This window comes from Nyctereutes procyonoides, unplaced genomic scaffold (assembly GCF_905146905.1).
Source record: "Nyctereutes procyonoides isolate TBG_1078 unplaced genomic scaffold, NYPRO_anot_genome, whole genome shotgun sequence".
NCBI lineage: Eukaryota > Metazoa > Chordata > Mammalia > Carnivora > Canidae > Nyctereutes > Nyctereutes procyonoides.
In genome coordinates this window covers 50,505,089-50,521,754 of record NW_026575121.1, presented here as the reverse complement: position 1 = coordinate 50,521,754, position 16,666 = coordinate 50,505,089, and the positions used below count along the sequence as shown (strand labels likewise).

Sequence of the window (16,666 nt, the reverse complement as noted above, 5' to 3'; positions counted from 1 at the left end):
CACTTTTTGTTTTCTCCCATCTTGTCAGTATGGATTATACAAAAAGCCAAGTAGTAAACACGTGTGGTAAACACGTTGTCTTGGCCATGATGATTCCTTGTGCCAGTTGCTCCTCTTAGCCACATATTTATAAGCGCTCCACTGAGAATCAAAGCTCCTTTGTGGTAGACGTTCAGACCAGTATTTATTGGATAAAAATAAGAATGCTATTTTTTGTTTAAACATAAGGTTTAAAGTGACCTGGGCTTTGTTCTTTTTGGATCTGAGCATAAATTCAAAGGTCTAGCATCAGTTACACAGAAACTTGTACTTCAAGAAAGGTTTTTAACAATTTTTATAACGGAATGAAACATTGGGTACTCCGAAATTAGTGGTTTAACTAGTTAAAGAGCTCTTTCAAAGGATACCTTTCTTTTTGATAACCTCATTAGCTTTCTTTATAGATGCAATGTCTGTATTTTAAACCTCAGGACAACTTTTAACTGCCTGAGTTTATTAAAAAGCAAATCTGTGCTAACCTCTAGAATCCCTGCATTTTCAGAAAATGGAAAAAAATCTACTCATGTAACATTTGTCTACTTTTTTTTTTTTTTTTGGTAGTGGTAATGAGGTATGGGGTACTTAAATAGAATATCTCCATGCAAGATATTTTGCAACAGAATCCTCTTTTAAAAAATAAGCGTCCTAGGATGCCTAGGTGGCTCAATCAGTTAAGCATCTGCCTTCAGCTCAGGTCCTGGGGTCCTGGGATCAAGTCCCAAGTCAGGCTCCATGCTCAGCTGGGAGTTTGCTTTTCCCTCTCCCTTTGGTCTCCCACTCCTGCCCTCTCTCTCTCTCTCTCTCTCTCTCTCTCTCAAATAAATAAACAAAAATCCTTATTTAAAAAAAGTAAATATCCTTATAAGGGAAACCATACTTTTTCTTCGAAAAAAGAAAAACACAAAGTCAGATAAAGTTGATGGTGTGCTGGTCATTGTTTCCAAATGCCCAAAACAAAAAGAATTCCTCTTGTGATGAGATATCTTGTCAACATTTACATCTCTTTGAAAGCCTGGTGTTTTGGGTTGGAAGCAGATAATTTCTCTGCACAGTAAACATGGTAGAGTAGCCAAAACAATTTCTCTTCTAAACAAATAACATAATACTTGTTTCATAGGAGTTAAGACTAATGGGGAATTTAATTAGTTCATTTATGGTGAGCAGGAGAGAACTTTTTGTTTTGTTTTGTTTAGGAGAGAACCTTTTAAGAGGAGAATGAATTGGCTACTTCCTAGAACAACCATTTAAAAAAAAATTATTTATTTATTCATGAGAGACCCAGAGAGAGAGGCAGAGACACAGGCAGAGGGAGAAGCAGACTCTTCACAAGGAGCCCAATTGCAGGACTTGATCCCCAGACTGAGGATCACGCCAAGCCTAAGGCAAACGCTCAACCACTAAGCCACCCAGGCATCCCTAGAACAACCATTTTAAATTTCAAATGATTATAAAAGACAAGCTCCCAAATATGAGTCATTGCAAGCTCTTAAACTTTGTTTGCTCTATTGCTCTCCTTGCAGGAGTTCAGGCAGCTAAAATAGGATAATTCTTACTCTTGGGGTATCATGTCCTCATATTTGCATTCTGACTTAAGACATCTATTTTTCTTTGACTTAGAATCATGTGGCTCTAAAAAAAATAGGGCAATTGTGTAACTCACATAGCATGGGACTCTTGTTTTTAGATTTGGGGTCATTGCCGACTGAATTCTGATGGTGGGATTCATGTGGATTTTCTTTTCTCTGCCTTCATGTTTCTTTGGTTCCTGCATTGCTTGATTTTGCCCAAACAGGCTGGTGTTTTAGAATGACAATGTCTGACTTCTTTCATTCTGCGCGTGGAAGCACTGCCTGGTTGGCTCCAACATTTGGAACGGGAATCTGACGCTCATTGTGTCGCTCTGGCAGAGGGAGTAGGGGCCACCTGTCGGGGTGGCGTGGTTCCCATACACAACAGGACGTGCCAGTTTCAAGGCAGCAAAGATGCCAGGCATTGAGCGGTGAAGAGGGTAGCTCGTACAATGCTTTTTCTGAAAGAAGATCTTCCCACCAGAAAGTAGTGCCAAATCCAAGGCACATGGTTCATTAAATTGATCACATCTGTTGGCACTTATGAGTGTTAGCACTGACAAGTGTCTTTCTGTTAGTGCATCTTAGGAGTGAGTTTTTTTTTTTTTTCCTGGGCTCCCTCCACTCCATTAACCTTTGCCTCCACTTATCTAAGTGGTTGTATTCTCTTAGATACTGCAGACATATACGGAAACAAGGAAAATGTTTTCTAGGCTAGTTTATTAAGTTCTGTATCATGAACTATTGAAGTTCACTAATGCTGCATAATTATCCTAGAGCAGGTGGTCTTCTTATGTGATGAGAGATGTCACATGGTGTAAGGGTGATTTTCTTCTTCTCCTGGGTCATTGGTGATTACAGTTTTGCAGACTGGATGGAGATGAGACAGAGAACTCTGGGTACATGCAACATCCCGAGATGCTTGCATGTAGCTACATACTACTTAGAATTCCCTATTTAGGGAAGATTTTTTTGAATTAAAATATTCATAAATGCAGTTACACTGGAAATAACATCTGGCTCTCAGGATTTATTTTTACTGTTTTTAACAACTCTAAATTTAAAATTAATATAATTGATTTTGCTGTGCTTTTTTATTATTCCTTATGGAATTTTTAAAAATTTTAATTCCAATATAGTTGACATACAGTGTGACCATTATTAGGCTTATGTAATTTTTTAAAACATTTTTTTAAAGATTATATTTATTCATGAGAGACAGAGAGAGGCAGAGACATAGGCAGAGGGAGAAGCAGTCTCCCTACGGGGAGCCTGATGCAGGACTCAATCCCAGGACCCTGGGGATCACAACCTCAGCCAAAGGCAGATGCTCAACCACTGAGCCACCCAGGTTTAAAGACATTAAATTAATGTCATATAAGATGTGACTTCTGGCTATATGTGTTCACATTGAGCAAATTATTAGCTTTTTGGTATTATTACATATCATAATTGCATAAGAAATATGGGAATATAGTAAGACTTCCGGTAGACGTAGAAATAAATGAAAGTATTGATTCCCCAAATATTTGTTGAGTGCCAACTATATTGGAGGTGGCCTATCATTATCAGTTTCAGCTGTCCTATTAAAATAGCTTGCATTAGTTACTAAATCAGAGCATACTCCCAAAATTGTAAAGTCTAGATTCATCTAGGTATGTTGTATCTTAGCAGCTATTAGCATTGGTCACTTGACAAATCAACTCAAGAAAAATTTACCCGGGTAAAACTGTGCTGCTGCAGGTCATATTACCAGAAGTCCACTAGGCCGGGCTCAGAGCCAGTTTCCCAATTGATATTTAATTTTTATAAAGCCTTTCTTGAGCACCCCCATAATAGAAATACTGTCAATGCACATTAGTCTTCACTTATCATGAGCGTGTGTACCACACCTTTATAAAGAGTACCCCTTTGATTTATATGAAATCATTTAAAAACATTAGTGAAATTAAGCTTTCCTGTTTGAATTCTGGAAAAACTGAAGTGTTTGTGCATGCTTCATCTTATGACTCCCAATAATGTCAAGTGGCCAATCTGGTTAGGAGAATTGCAGGAGAAAGAGAGCTAAATAGGCAAACTCACTTCATAGTTTCTGAGTTTTCGAAGACAGACTTGTAATACAAAGCCATGTGCAGATCATTTCCTCTGTGAACTGGGTCTCTGAGGACATAATATAGATAGTACTGTGCAGTAGAAATATAGTATGAGCCATGCATGTAATTTTTAAATTTCTAATAGCCACATTATAAAGAGACCCTTGTTAGATGAAATTTAACCTCATTTTTTAGCCCAATATATCAAAAATATTATAATTTCAATATGTAATAATCAGTATAAAAATTATGAAATATTTTACATTTTTTTCCATACTGAGTCTTCCAAATCAGGTGTGTATTTTATGCTTACGATACATCCCACTAGGGACTGGATAGATTTCAGATGTTCAACAGCTGTAGTGCTGACTCTTCTGGACAGTGGCAGTCTCAAATTTGATTTTCTGAATGTGAAGCCATCTCTGGGTTTGTAACCAATGACTGAAATTTTGCCTTTGATCAGAAATTGCCACTGTTAAGCAGTGGCATAATATTTAATAATCACTGTAACTGAAGACATTTCTTCAGCAAAAAAAATTGTCTTTTATATGTCTTTTACCGGACATGTCTGCACAATATCAAAAGTATGAGAGATAATTAGAGAGTGGGACTCTTCCAAAAGAATTGTGATAGAGGATTTGAGAGGTGTGGGGTGTCCAGGTCCTTGCAAAAATCTGGGGTTTGAGAAGTGTGGTGAAATTATGGGGTGAGATTAGGGAGAAGGTTATCAGTAAATCTAAATACTGTGTTTTCTATAGAAGTTATTTTTCTGTATTCAGTGAAATCTTTGATTTAGCCATCTAAGGAAAAAAACCGTTTTAAATTCCAGACAAGTGGAACATGAGCTCATTACTTTCACATCTCTCTACTAATTTAACATTGTGTTAATGGAGTGCATCAAAGCTGTCCTTTGGGTGTTTTAATGGAGGAACTGGGAATTTTTTCTTATCCAAAGCCACTGGTCCATGGTGGGGGGGGGGGACTTCATCCAGGTTACACAGTCAAGTAAAATACAAGCTCGTTTAGTTTTTCTAGGAAGGAATATAAAATGGCCAAGGGACCTTCCTTCTTAATTTTTTTTAAAGTAAATTCTACACCCAATGTGAGGCTTGAACTTACAATGCCAAGATCAAGAGTTGGATGCTCTACCAACTGAGCCAGCCAGGCGCCCACAAGGGACCTTGTGTAAATGTTAAGAACAGTAGCATTAAATTGGGAAGTCCTGTTACATTTCATGAAGAGTTACAAACACAGATTGTTTGAATGAGGAAGCTTAGAAAAACCCAATTCAGGCAGTGGAGGAGAGGTCCATTTGGTTCCTAGTGAACCACCAAACCTAATGCTTAGTGGATGTGGAAGCAACTGGCCAAGGCCAGGGCCCACAACACATCTCTCACACTGGCCTGGAGCAGGCCTTGTCCTGAGCAGCCTCCCTGGGGGCACATGAGCCAAGGGTCATTTACTCTCTTTATCTGTGGAGGAGACCCCCTGGTAATACATGAGTTCTTTAATAATTAAAGGCAGCTGTCAACTGCTAATACGAGAAAACCCTGAGAGTGCTTTGACACAGATGCAGGAAAATGTATGGTGGGAAAAAAGTGCAATGGACCCATACATCCACCAGCATGGAGAGAACAAGCCTTAAGGGTGTCATCTGCCTCTCCCATCTCCATCATATGTCAGAAGCATGGTGCATTGTAAACTCTGAGCACCCCTGGGCTGTGTTTCCCCAACTTGTGAGGTCTTTCATAAAATCATAATTTAAAAGGAGCTAACCAGTGTGTTAGCTTTAGGGTTATTTCAGCCAAGATTTTATGTAAAAGCTTTGGGTCTATGATAGTGTCTGCTTTGATGTTGTTTGCTGATGATCACCAGCAAATCCCCTCCCCCCCAAATAGTAAGTTCCAATAAATATGTAAACACTCAGATACAATCATTGGTTTAATGGGGTTTGCTCATAATTGTGATCTTTCAGTTTCACATCCATGGAATGTTATTAATTTCTGCAAGTGAAATGACCATGGGTTGGATTGATGGGGCTCTGTATAGCAATATAGAATGGTTTTCAGTAATGAGAAATTAGCTTTCAAGCACTGTGCTTCCTGAAGAGTTGGAAAGGTGTTAGAGCAGAGCATAGCCAAACCCTGACATCTAGGGAAGCAGGTCTGGGCTCACCCTGAGAAAGAACATTCCAACAGCCCAGAGTTTAAGGACCAAAATGGGTCCTTGCAGAAAGAGAATACCCATCCCTGAAGTTATTGAAGTCAAGACCACGTGGCCCCCTGCTGGAAGCGTCTTAGATTCCAGCACTTCCATCCCTGGTGCAAGGGAGGTTATCTGCACAGCCTCTAAGAAGCACTGCCATTATTCCTGCATTGTGGTTCTAGGATTTGTTGACGTCTTGCCCCTTTTTGGTAGACTAAGACAGTAATTTCATTCACCAACCACGTGTTGCCTTTCCAGTGTCAGTCAGGTGTTGTGGATTCCTACAACAAAAGTTTGAGTTGCTCCTACGAGCCAGGCATGGTACCAGGGATGCAGCTGGGAGCAAGCTTCCTATCTAGGGTGATGCTCTCCAACCTATAGCAAGCAGCAGAAGCATCTGGAAGCCTGGTTAAAAGGCCAGATGCTAGGCTCCACCCTCACATTTCTGATTGCACAGGTTTGGCTGGGGCCTGAGACTCTGCATTACTAACATCATCCAAGGGCAGATGCACAGACCACCCGTTGTCAGTACCACTGGTTCACAGCAGTGGTCCCAATTGCAGGTGATTTCTGCCCCCCTCCTCCCAGGGATATTTAGCAAAACCTGTGATGTTTTTGGTTGTCAAAACTGAGGCCCAGGGGTGCTGCTGGCATCTAATGGGTAGAAGCTAAAGATGCTGCCAAACATGCACGTGGTTAAAGAAAATGTGAAAGATACGTGACTTTCTTTTTTTTTTTTTTAAGATTTTATGTATTTATTCATGAGGGACAGAGAGAGAAGCAGAGACAGGGAGAGAGGGAGAAACGGGCTCATCACAGGGAACCTGATGTGGGACTCGATCCCCAAACCCAAGGACACTCCCTGAGCCAAAGGCAATGCTCAACCGCTGAGCCACCCAGGCATCCCGATACATGACTTTCTTCCTTCCACTGTCCAAAATTTTCTTCTTAGAACTGTTCAGAAACTACTGTGGTTGGTTTTGTGCATGTTTTCCCGATACGTTTTGCATTTACAAGAATGTTTATGTAATTTTTAACACAAATGGCCAGGTATTCTATGTAACTTCTCCCCTCTCAAATGTATCAGTAGGTAGGTAATGTTGCTCCCATTTTATAGATGAGTCATTGAGACTGTGAGTGTCAATTTGCTCAGGGTCACATAGTAAACAGCAGAGCTAGAATTTGGACCAAGAGTTGTGGTTTTAATCAGAACGGAACCAGGATGCATAGGCAGCCCAGGCAAGCTAATGGTTTTGCTCTCTAAGCAGGTTCACTTTGCCCTACTTCATACCTGTCTTTCTGGAATGTTTGTTTACCATCCACATGGGTGAGGAGGTGAAGTCTTTACAAAGGAAGAATGGAGATGGACACCACATGTGGCCTTTCCTCCTTTTAAGCAGTTCAGCTCTGGCCCCCAAATTGCAAATATCCCCCACCAAACAGCATGGAGCCAGACCCTCCTTTTCCAGAAGTCGGTTCCAGGACTTTCCGTGATTCCTTGAGCTCATTCCCACCTCAGTCTCCTTACTCCGGGGTTCACACTCCGAGTGATGTTTTGGCTTGAGTCTCCATTGAGGTCAGCAGCCCAGCCTGACCTGTGCAGTTCCCTGGACTCATGTGCAGTTGTCGGGTTTCTCAGGGCCCCTCAGCCATTGCCCTCACCGCTGTGCTGACAACAGCAGTCACTGCTATGGTCAGCCTATGACCAGATGGAGTGCCTACACTCTCAGGGGAGTGTGCAATACAACTTGCCAGAGTGGCCTGTTAGGTGACTGTCAGGTCGGGCAGAAGGAACTTGGCCCAAGGGAACCTTCGATGAGCTATCTCTGTGGCCAGAGCTTTGCTGGAATGCCTCCCAGAGGCCGGGGGCACCTGCTAGGGTCTGCCTGAAGAGTGGGTGTGTATAGCATTTTGAGGGTGCTGTCTAACTAGAAATGCAGAATGTAATATACTTGCCTACAGAGAAATGCTACCAGAAGACCAAACTCTTTTCTATGCAAGGGAGGTTGTGGCTATTTTACGGTACATGCTTAGAATTTTAGTTCTTGATGCTAACAAGTCTGAGCTGTATTGCATGACTTTTATGTTTCTCACTTCTCTTAATCAGCAGGTAACAAGGAGGGAACACATTCTACATCCTGGGTGTTGCTGAGTATCCTTCTGGGAGCAGTGGCCATGCTATGCAAAGAGCAAGGGATCACCGTATTGGTAAGAGCCGAGATGCAGTCAGGGCCTGCCCTTCTTCCCCTGTGGTAGAGACGTCTTGGGCTAGCCCTGCCTCTACTTCTTCACTCCATTGATCTTTCTGCCAGTTATTTGTGCATTTAGTACATCTGATATTTCATGGAAATGGGCTGTCTCAGTTGAAGATCATTAGCAAACAGTGGGAAATGGGAAGTGGGAAGGACTTCAAGACAATGATCGGCTCCTGGGGTACCTGGGTGGCTCAGTCAGTTGTGTTGTACTTATGGTTTCAGCTCAGGATGTGATCTTGGGGTCATAAGATCAACCCCTGTGGGGATCCCTGGGTGGCTCAGCCTTTGGCCCAGCGCGTGATCTTGGAATCCTAGGATGGAGTCCCACATCGGGCTCCCAGCATGGAGCCTGCTTCTCCCTCTGCCTATGTCTCTGCCTCTCTCTCTCTCTTTCTCTCTCTCTCTCTCTCTCTCTCTGTGTGTGTGTGTGTGTGTGTCTATCATGAATAAATAAATAAATAAATCTTTAAAAAAAAAGAAAAAAAGATCGACCCCTGTGAGGCTCCACACTCAGCATGGAGTCTGCTTGAGGAGTCTCTCTCCCTTTCCCTCTGTTCTTCCCACTCGTGCACACACTCTCTTACTCTCTCTCTCTCTCCAATAAGTAAATCTTAAAAAAAAAAAAAAAGACCATGATTAGCTCTCACAGAGGTATACTGTAGAAAAAGAGAAAAGAGGAACAGAATGCCTGGGTGGCTCAGTGGTTGAGTGTCTGCCTTTGGCTCAGGTCATGATCCTGGGGTCCTGGGATTGAGTCCCACATCAGGTTCCCCGCAGGGAGCCTGCTTCTCCCTCTGCCTATGTCTCTGCCTCTTTCTGTATCTCTCATGAATAAATAAATCTTAAAAAAAAAAAGAGAGAGAAAAAAATAATTTAAGTTTTCTAGGGTGCTCTCCTATTTTAGCAGTTCTGAATACAACAGTGGGCTGACCCCATCAATGCTTCCAGTCCCGATTAGAGAAGTATTGAGTGTATGTTGTGCTCAGCTTCAACTGGAAATATCAAAAGGAAAGGAGGAGCCTCTGAAGAGTACAGATGTACACCTCTTATGTCTGATTAGAATTGAAGCTCCAGGGAGAGAGAGGCATTGAAATTCATTTTCTTTTTTTTCCATTCTAGCCAATTTTATGCTTGACATTATTAGAGGAAAATGTAGAAATTAGGGATGTGATCACAGGTAGAGAAATGGAAAACAAAGATATGGGATTTGAATCACCCATATAGGAATAGCTTGGGAAAGAAAGAGCAGGTAAAAGCTGTATGGGATTTGATGTAAGTCAAAGCAAAGACCCATGGTTTTATTAGGCTCAATCTATATTTTTATTTTTTTAAGTTATTTTTTTAAGTTGGTTCTAAGGCAGTGTTTCTCAGTCTTGGCATTATTGATACTTTGGGCTGGATCATTCTTTCTTATGGGAGGGCTGTGCTGCACATTATACCACAGTAAGCGACATCCCTGGCCTCTACCCCCTAAACGTCAGGGGGACTCCCTCGGGTGTGACAACTTAAAATGTCTCTAGACATGTCAAGTATCCTTCAGGTGGCAAAATCATCCACTACTCTAAACCCTTGCTTCTCAAAGACCAGCAGCATCAACACCATCGGGCACTTACTAGAAATTTAGGATCTCCAACCCCACTTTAGACCTGCTAGGTCAAAATCTCCATTTAACAAGATACAAAGTGGCTCCTGTTAATGTTCGAAAAGCACTAAAGGATTAAGTTGAATTTATGTGACTAAAGATATGGTAAAATTTAGCTATTTCCAAAAATTTAATTAGAATGTGGAACTTAAAAAAAAAGAATGTGGAACTTTTGATGATGCATTTATAAATGGCAAGTTGGAGAGTATGAAACAGAAGTGACGACAGGTCCCCTCACCCCTTGGTGATTGTCCTATAGCACATAGGGAGAAAAACAAATGGTATAAGACAACAGCAGCTCAACAGGGAGCTTCTGCCTTCTAGAAAATGGTTTTATACCCAGGCAGAAATGGTCCGCTGTGACCCACTAAAATCCTGTATCACATGAGTGGATAAAATCAGAATTCTTTGACATGATTAACCCAGCACTAGCCTATGTATTAGATAATTAATGGCTTCCAGCATTTATGGGAGAGTGTTAAGTAGGGGTGTCATCCTTGCTCTGGAAGCCACAAATTACCACTGGCTTCTGATGATTTATGAACTTTTCCACCACAAGGCTCCATATTAAAAAGGCCAAAGTCATTTAGGGGGAACTTTAACCATATACGCCACATGTATTGTGACCACCTTATCTAGATTGGGCAGGGAGTTCCAGAAGATGACAATGCCTGCAGCGATGGCATCTATAGAAAGTCTCCTACAGAGTAGAGAAGGGAATCCAAGGCTCATCTAGCCTCCAGTCTATAATTGTAGGTATAGTAGTTCCAAAAGCAAACCTCACCTACTAGAAAGAAACTATTTTAGTGCTACCGGAAGCTGTCAGCAGAGGTGGAACTATAGTATCACGTCCTAAAATCCAGTGGCTTCAGATAATGGAAGTTATTTATCGTTCACCCTAGTGGCTATGGGCAGAGGTGGCTGTTGTCCATATAGTGGACCCAAGCTCGTGGAGGCTCTGCCATCTTGAGAATGTAGTTTCCAAAGTTGACCCAATGGTGTCCATCCCAGCCAGCGGGAAGAGGAAACCAAGTGGCAGAGTGTGCCCAGGTTATAACCAAACCTCCAAAATGAGCTTTATGGCTTCTACCCATGTTCTGGAGGCTGGAACTCAGTTATGTGACCACATGTAACTGCTGGATTGGCTGGGAAGTGCAGTCTGGCTGTGTGCCCAGTGAGAACTGAAAACCAGCAGACAGCTAGGAGTCTGAACCTGAGAGATCTCCAAAGCCCTATCAGAGATTATTATGTATGGTGTACCCCTGCTACTACTCCACATGCTGAAATCAGTGAGCACTTGGTGTTCTGGAGGTGCAATTAATTACTTATGTGCCTTGATTTTCGAGGTTGATGGCTGCCTTTATTTTTTGAGGCATAATTACAGTGCAGGGAACCCCTCCATTATATCAACTAAGAGTCTTTTATAGTGAAAGAAAAACAAGGACCTCTGCAGAACTTCTCCTGGGAACCCCAAAATTCCAGCTATCCTGAATCTTAAAAGACTCATACATGTAGGCTGTGAAATTATGACCAATAGGGATATCTTTGATAATAAATTTGATATATCACCATGAGCTGGTTTTATAGGAACAATAGTAGAGTGTCTGTTTTAGAGCTGAAGACACCTTCCGTGATTATCTTATCCACTGCAGTTTTTGTTGGGATTCAGTAATAAAATTATGAAGTATAATTGCTGCCTAATCAGAGCTAGGCTCTCCCATCACTGATTGCCTTGCTTTGCTTCCTCAGGGTTTGAATGCAGTCTTTGACATCTTGGTGATAGGCAAATTAAATGTTCTGGAAATGGTCCAGAAGGTACTACATAAAGACAAATCATTAGAGGTAAGTATATACTTTTGTCTCCAACCCAGACTTGGAAAATGTCAAGTACCAGCTGATTTAGAAATGCCATTTTCAAAATATTTCTTGTGGTTCTGATTTTTAAAATAACTAGCCGTTTTAAGCACAGTGTCACTGTGGTTCAGTCAGTATGCTGCATGTTTGCACCTAGCTTGGCTGCACTTACGTTTGAAAATCTGCACCATCAGGGGCTTTGTATTGTCCTTTCAGAAAACTGGTATACTCAGGAATGGGGGCCTCCTCTTCAGAATGACCCTTCTGGCCTTGGGGGGCGCAGGGGTGCTCTACATGCGCTGGAAAATCATGGGTACAGGCCCCCCGGCGTTCACAGAGGTAGACAACCCCGCTTCCTTCGCCGATGGCATGTTGGTCAGGGTGAGTGGTGAGCCTGCCCCCCCACCCCCGATGGATTGCCCACCAAATCTCAGAAAATTTGTCCTCCTCTTCTCACTTCCCAACACATCCACAAAACCCCTAATAAGTGGAACACCTCCACATTTGTTTGCTCTCACTAAGGATACTCTAGGATGAAACCAGAGTTTTATTAGGAGATTGAGAGGGTATAAGCCCTTTGTATTTCCATTCTAATCAAAATTAAAGAGAAATGATTCTTTCAAATATCAGGTTTCCTGCCAGCCTCACTAAAGTGTCCCCTGACCCCCATTACTTTTGTCATAAAGAAAATTGATATAGCAGGATTAAGACAAAATAGAAGCACATTGGTTATATCTTTAAACATCCAGCAGTATCAAGACTCTTTATTGTAAAGGTTTGCTTTTTCTGAAGGCAAGAGTGTCAAGCCACAAATTCTTAGCTGTGCATTTCATAGAGATAGAAATCAAAAGAAGGAAAAACCCTGTTCTTATATTGTCAGGCACATAGGTGACCCCTGGGCCTCAGATTTCCTGGGTCACAGACTTTGGGCATCACTAAGTAAATGGGACATACTTTGACCAGAAATATAACAGATGTACAACAGAGTCTGATGGCTTTGCTGTATTTTTGTCTGTTGTAATCCGAACACATTTAATAAATGGCAAACCACGGCCTCATGTCCAATGTAGAAACTGGCAGTATTTTATTTTCTACAATTGCTCTCCTTGAATAGAATGGATGCCTCAAAAATGAAGTTACAAGATGTGTATGTGTATGTGTGTGTGTGTGTGTGTGTGTGTGTATACATATGTATGTATTGGAAGTTCTGTATCAAATAAATGTTTGTTTTCCTTTTGACTGATAGGCCATAAACTATAATTACTACTATTCACTGAATGCCTGGCTGCTGCTATGCCCCTGGTGGCTGTGTTTTGATTGGTCAATGGGCTGCATACCCCTCATTAAGTCGGCCGGGGACTGGAGGGTAACTGCACCAGTGGCCCTCTGGTTGTGCCTAATTGGCCTAATATGCCAAGCCCTGTGCTCTGAAGACAGCCACAGAAGAAGGTAAGAGGCAGCACTGAATTTTAACTTCCACACTGGGTTAAGTCTGAGCATTTTGCTAAATCCAGCACCGATCATGTTCACAGTTTTGTCATGTCTAAGGACATTTATTTCCAATACATCCTTCCAGCCAGGATGAGTGCCGTCCCTTTGGAGTCCATTGCTGCTTTCAGCTGTTGGGGAGTGGACATGGAAGAGGGGGGATGGCTGACTACCCTCCCTTCTCCTTCCACAATCCCCTTGAAGTAGCATCTTGAGATCCCACTCACTGTAGGTGGTAGAGAGTAATTTATGGTCAGAATGGAGAGTGTAATTGATGTGTGCCATGCCCATTATTTCACAATTCTCCTTCAGAAAGCCCTGATGGATGCTCTAGTGTGATTCCTTCTGTTGTTGTTTAGTAGAAAAATAAACTGCTGCCCCAAAGAAACTATTCTTTCTTGCCAAAAGAGAGAGAAAGAAAGAGAGAGAGAGAGAGAAAGGTTATTGAGAAAATAATTGAGGAGGGAAGCAAACACGTTTCATGATAATGAAAACTATTTAAGGTGATTGATTCCCTTTAAGCATAAGTGTTTATGGAATTAGATTAGTAATATCTCAAAATAAAATAAGTTTTAAGTTTATTAAATTGTTTCATAATTCTAAAGAACAACTAACTTTAGTCCCAGCTTACTTATACATGTGCAATAGTATTTTTTTTCAGTCCTGGGGGCACAAGTTCCAGGAAAGAGCCACCAAATTTGACTTGACTTCTTAATTTAGTCTCTTGCATCACATGGGACACTGGGAATGTTGCCTGGTTCCAGAAGTGTCTTCTTGTTCCACTTTCTTTTTGCTTGATTAACATTTGTGGTAATGTACCACCCAAAAAATGATTTCACTGATTTCAGATTTTTATAAAGTGTAAACTAGTAAAGTATTACTATTCCTCATAAGATTGAGGGGGGATTTTTTTTTCCCCATGAAAGCTCTATTGGACTAATTGGGACCAGTATTTCCTCTGATCTATTCAATGCTACATGGTTTGAGGTGAGGCTAAGGGTAGGTGAATTAATGAGGCCTCACACAATGTGATCATACTAATCTTACTCAGATGGATTGGGCAACTTACAAGTCCTATTCCAGTGTTTGATGCTAGGTGCATTAATAATGAGATTTTTTTTTTTTTTTTTTTTTTTTTTTACTTATCCCTAATCTTGCCAGGCTAAGCCCTGGGCCCTACTGATGACATTTCTTTGCTACTGCTGATACCTTTTCTCAATTGATGGCATGAAAACAAAACAAAACAAAAAGAGGCTTTTATGACTATTTTAATGTTGACAGGATTTTTTTTAAAGGTCTGAAAATAGCCATTTCAAGTACTTCTCATTTTCCAGGATCCTTACACTGGGCCTGGGATTTCTCATTATCCCATTTCTTCCTGCAAGTAACTTGTTCTTCCGAGTGGGCTTTGTGGTTGCAGAGAGAGTCCTCTACCTCCCCAGTGCTGGGTACTGCATGCTGCTGACTTTCGGATTTGGAGCTCTCAGTAAACACACTAAGAAAAAGGTATTGGGCCCAGAGTGGCGCCATTCATAACCAAGACGATTGGACAGATCTTCCTTATGACATTTACTGTCTCTCTCTCTTCCTAAGAAATTGGTTGCTGCTGTTGTACTGGGAATTTTATTCATAAACATGCTAAGGTGCATGATTCGCAGTGGCGAATGGCGGAATGAAGAACAGCTTTTTAGAAGTGCCCTGTCTGTGTGTCCTCTCAATGCCAAGGTATGTTGGCTGCCATGTTTCTTTAGAAAGACTTCATTAGGATAGGCTTTAAGTTCAACTTATCAAGAGGAATGTTTACCTTCACACAGAATCTAGCATAAGACCATGACCAAATACTTGTTTTTTTCTTCAGTTTTGTTAATGATTTTGATAAAACTTATTACAATTCCACTTGACCAAAATAATTCAGAAGAAATCATTACAACCAATGTCAGTGAAACTGTAATGAAGTTTTGCTCATCTTCCAGTTAGTCCAGTCAATCACCCTTTGAAATGGTGGCAGAGAAGTAACCACACACATCTAGACTGTGGCTGGGAGAAGGACAGAGTAGGAATTTGTTTCACTTGTATTTTTGATGAATCCAGTCTCTTCATTTAACCAGCTATGCCTTTTTGGGCAAAATAAACTGTTTTGAACTTTCAGTGCCCTTATCTATAGAGGGGAGATAATGTCTGTCTCCCAGGTTTGTTGGGAGGCCTTAATGAAATATGGCATCCAAAGAGCCCTAACATGGTAGTTAGAACATAGTAGGTACTCAAGAAATATTAGCTTTCTGGGGTTCATTTTGGTTTTGGGTTGTGTCATTAAATGACAAGAAGAGAATGCTAGTTTCCCAAAATAGGAGAAATGGGTTTGGTTAGAATAATTTTCTATCGGTATATGGATTATTAATAAATAATGATATATTCTCTCTCAGGTCATCAGAATAGGAGTTCCTAGGATGCTTAAATGTGATCCTCTAGGGGGAGAAAAAGAGCTCTCTAGAGTTCTTTCTCATTTCCATATTCTATATTTAAGAGAAAGCAGTGATTTCAGACAAAATTATATGAATAAATCTAATGAAGAATTAACATCTTATTGTGATCCTGAATAAAGAATAGTATAAAAGGTGCTAACTCCTTGTTGTCTTTTTATTGAAAAAAAAAAGCTTGTTCATGTTTTATAGTTAAGAGACTTAGATAAGAGTGAATTACTTCAAGCTTTTCTCCTTAATTTGATTTGCTGATCTATCCATTTATTTTATGCTACTAAAAATAAATTGCCTGTGATTGAATTTCATAAATGTTAATAGATATGCTTTATTTTTGCTTTTCTGTTTGAATAGTAATAATTATCCCTTCTATTTATATAGTTCTTTCCCACAAGGAACTCTGATATCTTTGTAGAGGCTCTATAATTAATCTCTATTATCCTCCCTCTAAGATTTTTATAGATAGGGTTTTCTTTTCCTTACTTTCCAAATGGAAGAAACTGAGGCATAGAATGATGGAACTGATACTATCTAGATGACTAATTTAGGTGGTAGATAGAGACATGGTATGATATACTGCCCAGGTTATGCAAGTAAGTGAAGGGGAGGGGTGACGTACGTGATGTTTGAGCCTAAATGTCTGCCCTAGTAAGTGATTTCATATGTCATAATAGGTGATTTCCTATGTTAAAGGTATGCACACATGGGCAGACAATCATGTCTGCATGTGTAGGGTTTTTTTAATAAATTTAAGACATACATGTGGTGCCTGGGTGGCTCAGCTGGTTAAGCGTCCAAGCTGGTTAACCATGACCTGGTTTCAGCTCAGGTCATGATCTCAGGGTCATGGGATTAAGCTTTGCTCTGCACTCAGCATGGAGTCTGCTTCAGATTCCCTCTCCCTCTCTCTCCCACTCTCTCTCTCTCTTTCTCACATAAATAAAAGAAATCTTTTTAAAAATTTAAGACATAGATACAAAACCTCATCCTCAAAATGGACCCAGTGGTGAAAGTCCTTCCTAAGAACCTTTCTCAATGTTACCAT

General features: G+C 40.8%; 1 protein-coding gene across 6 annotated transcripts in view; it reads left to right on the top strand.

The window, feature by feature from the left end:
* TMTC4 (transmembrane O-mannosyltransferase targeting cadherins 4) overlaps positions 1 to 16,666 on the top strand; it is a 65,001-nt gene that overhangs the window by 28,033 nt on the left and 20,302 nt on the right. For 5 of the 6 annotated variants that reach the window (XR_008665765.1, XM_055335932.1, XM_055335930.1 and 2 more), the window contains exons 6-11: positions 8,013 to 8,113; positions 11,552 to 11,644; positions 11,873 to 12,037; positions 12,903 to 13,105; positions 14,479 to 14,650; positions 14,738 to 14,869. Coding sequence is in view for 5 of the 6 variants with exons in the window: in XM_055335932.1 (XP_055191907.1) it covers positions 8,013 to 8,113; positions 11,552 to 11,644; positions 11,873 to 12,037; positions 12,903 to 13,105; positions 14,479 to 14,650; positions 14,738 to 14,869 (866 nt within the window). In the remaining variant the exon portion in view is untranslated. The remainder of the gene's footprint in view (positions 1 to 8,012; positions 8,114 to 11,551; positions 11,645 to 11,872; positions 12,038 to 12,902; positions 13,106 to 14,478; positions 14,651 to 14,737; positions 14,870 to 16,666) is intronic. The other variant, XM_055335933.1, reaches the window with a different exon arrangement.